Below are 6,168 nucleotides of genomic sequence, written 5' to 3' on the forward strand. Positions count from 1 at the left end.
TTTTTCAATATTGCTTATAATGTTTACCATTGCTGGTATAATATGTTGGTGATATTTTCACAGTGATGCCAGTGGTTTATTCGTTGAAGGAGGTTTTAACACTGTTTATGTCTGGTGTTTGTGCTATTTTCACAGTGATGTCAGTAGTTGGCAGCATATTCAGATTATGTCTGGCAATACACATTGGTGCTATTTTTTCGGTGATGTCAGTAGTTCATTAGTTGACAGAATGTTATTTATTATCTAGTTAGGTGATTGGAGCTAGTTTTACAGTGATCTCAATATTTCATTGGTTGGCAGCGCATTTTGATTATGTCCGGTTAATATATCGTTGCTATTTTCACAGTGATGTCAGTAGTTCAATGGTTGGCTGCATATTTTGATTATGTTTGATAAATATATTGATGCTAGTTTCACAGTGATGTCAGGGGTCCATTGGTTATATTGGGTACAATTCATGTTTTACAGTGATGTCACTTGTTCATTATTCGTCCGAATGTTTTTGTCAATTACGTTGTATAATATAGCGGTGATGTCAGCCTGCATCACCGAGAGGTTGGAACCAGGTTGCAATCAGGCGTCTAACTCATTGGCCCACTGACCCATTGGCCCTCTACAATACATTATTAAACATTTATATTTTTTCATTCCTACTCAATACAAAATATTTATTTCTATTGACTCAATGACCAGGCTAAAGTCTAAACTGTTCAATATTTTATAGAATCAATAAATTTGATAAGGTTTTTTCTGTGATGTTAATGCTTTTCTAGATGACAAATTGGTCTTATCGGAACTGATATTTGAAGTAAATGTCAGAGAAGTTTAATGAAAAAGGACACGCGAAATAGGCAAATCTGTGCTCTATAATAAACGGATCTCAAAGCAATTAGTGAGCAAATTGTCGATAAATTGACAACCAATTATTATCACCATTGAATTTTAATATTGACACTTTGGGGTTGGTCATGAGAGAGTACAGATAAACTGCAGCTCACCCTTCAAAATTTGCAGTCCAAAAGGTTTCTCGGGATACGATACAGAGTATACAAATGAAATTATAAATCAAGAGGTCTCTTGAGATGGGTATATGCCTTGGTAAAACAATTGGGAAAATTCTTTGATTCAAAGGTGATCAAAGTTTAAAGATACTATCCCAAAAAAGTCCATCAAGGGTTCAAAGAAACGTCACTCTGTTTTCAAAATTGAAATAAGCTAAAAAGAAAGGCGGCCAAGAGGATGAAGTGTGCAATGAGGGATATTTTGATCAAGCATAATTGAAAGAAAAATTATAAACAATCTGGTTTAATCACAATTATTCACAGCAGAATAAATAACATAACATCAATGGCGATTAAGAAACATAACCGTTTATGAATGAGAATAATATAACAGGCCTACAGATATAAGTATGACGAAGAAAATCCCTTATAATAAATAGTATAAATACATAATAAAATTCAGCTGAAATTCAGTTTTTAACAAAACCTGCGATCAAATTACGTAAAGTAACAAGAAATACCACTTGTCGCCGATACAACTACTTTTAAGCTGTAAAAACCTGCACAGTGTCGTTAGAGGTCTTTTTGGTGCTGTGGCTCGACTTCGTATTTCCTGTCGTAATTTGATTGTTTGGTATGTCTCTCTCCTCGTGGTCTACAGCAACAGAATTTGAACAACATCTTCCAAATAACCTTCGGCAGTGATTTCTTTGTTTTTTCAATCTCCAGATGTAGACGATAGGGTTGAAGATGCTGTTAGCGACGTAAAATACTCCGGAAAGATAGTCAAAGAGCCAATTTACAGCGATATATTGGAATCGGTTTTCCCAATGAAACAAAACCATATTGTACATGAAAATCACCATAGGAATATAACAGAGAGTGTAGAGTAAAGCTGTAACAGCCATTGTAACCATTGTTCTTATATTGTCGGCGGAGAAGGTGGTATTACTACTTCCGTCTGTTGTAGGAATTGCTTTCTGAAGACGTCGCACCTCCTTACCAATATACACATACATGCCGCAAATAGCTATAATACATACTGTAAAGAACACACTGGATAATATGTAGCCAATTTTACCACCGGACAAATAGGCGTGGCAGTACGCCCCGGGTTCATATCCGGTTACAAACATGCCGAAGAAGGCCGCTATACTTACAGTGTAAATAGACATTACAATTATTGTCATCTTTTTGGCTGTGATCCATTCAGTATATTTGTAAGTAATACGTAGAACAAGGAATCGATCTAGTGTTTGTAAAATTGCCATTAAACTGGTTATCACTCCCAAAATGAATAGAAAATACGATGAGAAGTGGCACATAGTTTCTAGTTGATAGACTATAGACAAAACATAACACAACATTGTCAGGCCAACTCCAAAATCTGTTAAAACATGACCAATCAACATGACTTTAATCCTTTTCTCCATCCGCTTACTTGTTGCTACTGTAAACAAACTTCCACCATTCAAGAAAATCAACACCAAAGAAGTGAATATTCCCGTTACTCTATTGTACATAGCCATGATGTTGCTTTGTCGAATAACTTTTTCCAATTGTGACTTCAATAACAATTTCTGGGGAATTTATAAGATTTCCGAATCAACCAATAAGAAAAGGTATAATTATTAATTATCATTCGGACAAATAAATATATGAAAAGTAATTCCGGATTTACATCATATGTTAATGAAGAAATTCTCGTTAACGTTCAACTGTAATAAATATCTCATTAGCAAATACAAAATGACAACCATATAAACCTGTTGTCGATGATCGATGAAAAGTGTATTAATCGCAGAGTTTTATATAAGTTAAATTTTAGGTTAATCCATGCGTCTTTTGTCAAAGTTACTTTGTTTCGACTCAGCCATTTAATTAATAACATGCAGCTGGAAGAAACCGTCGACTAATCATCATGAAATGATTGTTTGTCAATGACCTGGCAGAGTTTTTCATAACCCAAGATTACCTCGTGCAAGATTCATTTTCCATAAGCTCTTACATATTTTACACAAATAAGTTATGGACTTAAAGGCAATTCTAAACAAGTATACCAAATAAACATTATTAGCAAATTAGATGCCAATAATGAAGATATTGTCAATATTTTGTGATTCTGTCTTCAATCATATTGCATATTATAATGGCTGAACGTCGTAAGTTCAACACGTTTGATCATTTTAGTATACCAACACAAATTAGACTACGCTTACATTTGAGATCATTGCTAGCTCACTGCTATCTGTAAGCTAGTTGAACATTATCATTTGTATAGACTTTGCTGGTAGACCGAGTAGTCGTAAAGGTCACTTTCCCTTTTTGGTCTTATGCTTTTGGCTGAATGCTGAAAACCAATAATATAACTCTTCTTTGGAAATATGCATCAACTGTAGAAATGAAATGATAATGAAGGAACTCATTACATTAAAAGCAGGATTTAAGACCTTTATTTTCAAATTGTTCGTCCTTTTTTTTTAACCTTTAATATTACTTATTAAAACCATCATTTCATCTTAAATGTATTATATCGATTTTGTAACATGATGTTTTAATTTTGCATTGACAGATTTTTTACCATTACCTTACTCAGATTTCATACGTGTTGAAGAAATAATATTGTGACGGCTGCAGAATTTTGAAAATCTATTCTAATGGCGGTGGAGAAGGGAGGGGAGCTGGCAAAGTTGAAGAAAAATTGTTAAAAAATACTTGTTATTCTGATTGCTTACAGGGTTATTTTTCTAATCACAGTCGTGGGTAATATGGTGTTTTTGTTGATAACAAAATATGCTGTTAATCCCACAACATTTTTCTGATTCCATCTAATGAATTACTTTCACAGTTTGCAATATTTTTGATTAAATTCAGCACAATGGATTATGAAATGTGTCAGTAAAAGGCATTGATTGAGTTGTTTCGAGTGGCAAGAGGTTCGAACGTGTAAACTGATACGGAGGTTATCAAAACTATACTGGACGTGCGGTCACCAAGTTTATTAAAAATCGGATTAGACCTAAGGCATGCATAGGGAATATTCAAACCATTCAATTAAATAACATTCTAATCATAACCCGTTTTCGGATACATTAAACAATAATTACTTTTATGAAAGTCGGTTGAAAACTATATCAGACTGATTACTCGGTATTAAATTTCAAAATCACCAGAAAATGTCCTATATAGTTAATATATAGGGCGTACGTGGAATATTTATTAAGGGGGCACTTAAACCACGTCTGTGGCAAAGGAGATATGGAAATTTAATCTTGAAATGATATATTCTGAAGTATATCCTTATATATATGTGTTTGTTTTTTTGGATATATATCTAAGCATTCAGATAGCTGATCAGTTTTGCATGTTTTGGCTTATATTGATTCATTGTTCATTTTTGCCTTATAGTGTGGACGTCCATGGTTCTAGTCCTATTTGATCTTATACAAAACTCTTATGTAAAATGTTATGAAAATAAAAATGAAAATGAAAATGTATTGGCATAGGACAGGTGCACAAGATGAATCTAAAATATTAATGAGTGAAACATCAAACAGTGGCTGATAAATTACGAGCACACTATGCAACCTTAGCGCTTTGAGTGGATTTCAGCGCTTTATAAATACAAATATTGTTATTATTATAATTATTATTTTTATTAACCTTTATCTTCAAAAGTGAGTGACGAAAAACAAGGATCAAATTTCGAATAGGCGTATTATTGTTAATTACGTGTCTATAATGGCATCATGATTCTGAATGTTTATTTTTATGAGTATTGGGGACAGTACACCTGCATTTTCTTATGGTTAAATTGATTAGTGAAAAGGGAAAATTATAATAATTCTCATACAAATACTAGCAATTAGGCACTTCGTCTTATACCTTGACTACAATCGCTGCTATTCTTGTATCACGGATTGTAGCGATTTGATTAGATTATACGCCAATCAGAGCTCTCGACATACACAACTATGACTTACATACTTTCTGTCGAGGGCAGCGATCGGCTTTATTTTCCAACGTAAATCCAACCACATTGCTGCATTTACAAACGTCCATGATACAAGAAAGAGGACCATTTATGCAGTCAAGGTATTGGACGAAGTTCGTTATTATCGAATTCCCATGTGCGGTATAATTGCAATTTGGATAATGCAGTAACATGTCCCAGGAACATCATTAGCTTTAGTGGACGTTTGTTGACTCTGAGTTATTCATGACAATGTACTGTAATAAGCTTATACCAAGTAAATTTATCTTCACAGACAAATATTGATCAAAAGTTTCTAATAACGTTGACTACTCCGTATCAGACTATAATTTCAAAAAGTCTTTTCAATAATATTCTAGCTTATATCATATTATATTATAATATAATATAAAATGGAAAATGGCAATATTAGTGGTATTAGTTAGCCTATTAGTTGCATTATCAACTTCATATTATTTGATAGTGGGCTAAAACGTATGTGGCTGAGGCCAGTTGCTGAGTCAAATCATTTCCAGAAGATCTACGCTCTGATAATTAATCTTTAGGCATGACGCATTCGGCAATGAAGCTATGCCTATCTATAAATCTGGCCGATGGGTATTCATTGTTTCCGTTTAGATGCCTCTAGGGTTATTTATAGGCCTAGGTCTTTCTGACACTTTTACTTTAGGCCTAAACGCATTTTAATGTTCAAAGCTATAAAGAAATAAATGTTCCTCACCTCATCAGCTGTGACGATTTGTTCACTTTCTTGATAGGCGTAGCCTACATGTCTAGTAGGCCCCTAGTTCGAAACATACTGCTTTTTTCCTGCCTCTCAATCAGTCTCATATCTATTTTGACAGTTGTCAGCTGGAGTATATTCGAACTACAAAAATATAGCCATCTTTTCGAATATAGGCTATCTGGGTTTGGCGGTTCTGGGTTTTGGAAGAGGAAGTTTAGAGCTGCCCTCTAGGCCCCAAAAGCCTAAATAAGAGGAGATAACTCTAAGATTACCGTATAATATTACTTAACGTGATAATCCCGACTATGTTTACATTTGTCGAGCTAGCTTACAGTATGAACATCATGATAGGGTCTCATTTAACGCCAATTACAGACACACCTGCAATAAATTGTCAAAGCCACAGAGAACCGTTTCACCCCACGCACAAGCGATAATGAATTCTT

At 34.1% G+C, this 6,168-nt stretch overlaps 1 protein-coding gene across 1 annotated transcript; it reads right to left on the bottom strand.

Moving 5' to 3' along the window:
- Positions 1–1,546: 1,546 nt before the first annotated feature.
- On the bottom strand, positions 1,547–2,530 carry LOTGIDRAFT_171722 (hypothetical protein; the record flags this gene model as incomplete). Its single annotated transcript, XM_009047921.1, has 1 exon — positions 1,547–2,530. One exon carries the CDS (start codon positions 2,528–2,530, stop codon positions 1,547–1,549), a length of 984 nt encoding a protein of 327 aa, XP_009046169.1.
- Positions 2,531–6,168: the final 3,638 nt, after the last annotated feature.

This window comes from Lottia gigantea (assembly GCF_000327385.1).
Source record: "Lottia gigantea unplaced genomic scaffold LOTGIsca_119, whole genome shotgun sequence".
In the NCBI taxonomy this organism is placed as follows: domain Eukaryota; kingdom Metazoa; phylum Mollusca; class Gastropoda; family Lottiidae; genus Lottia; species Lottia gigantea.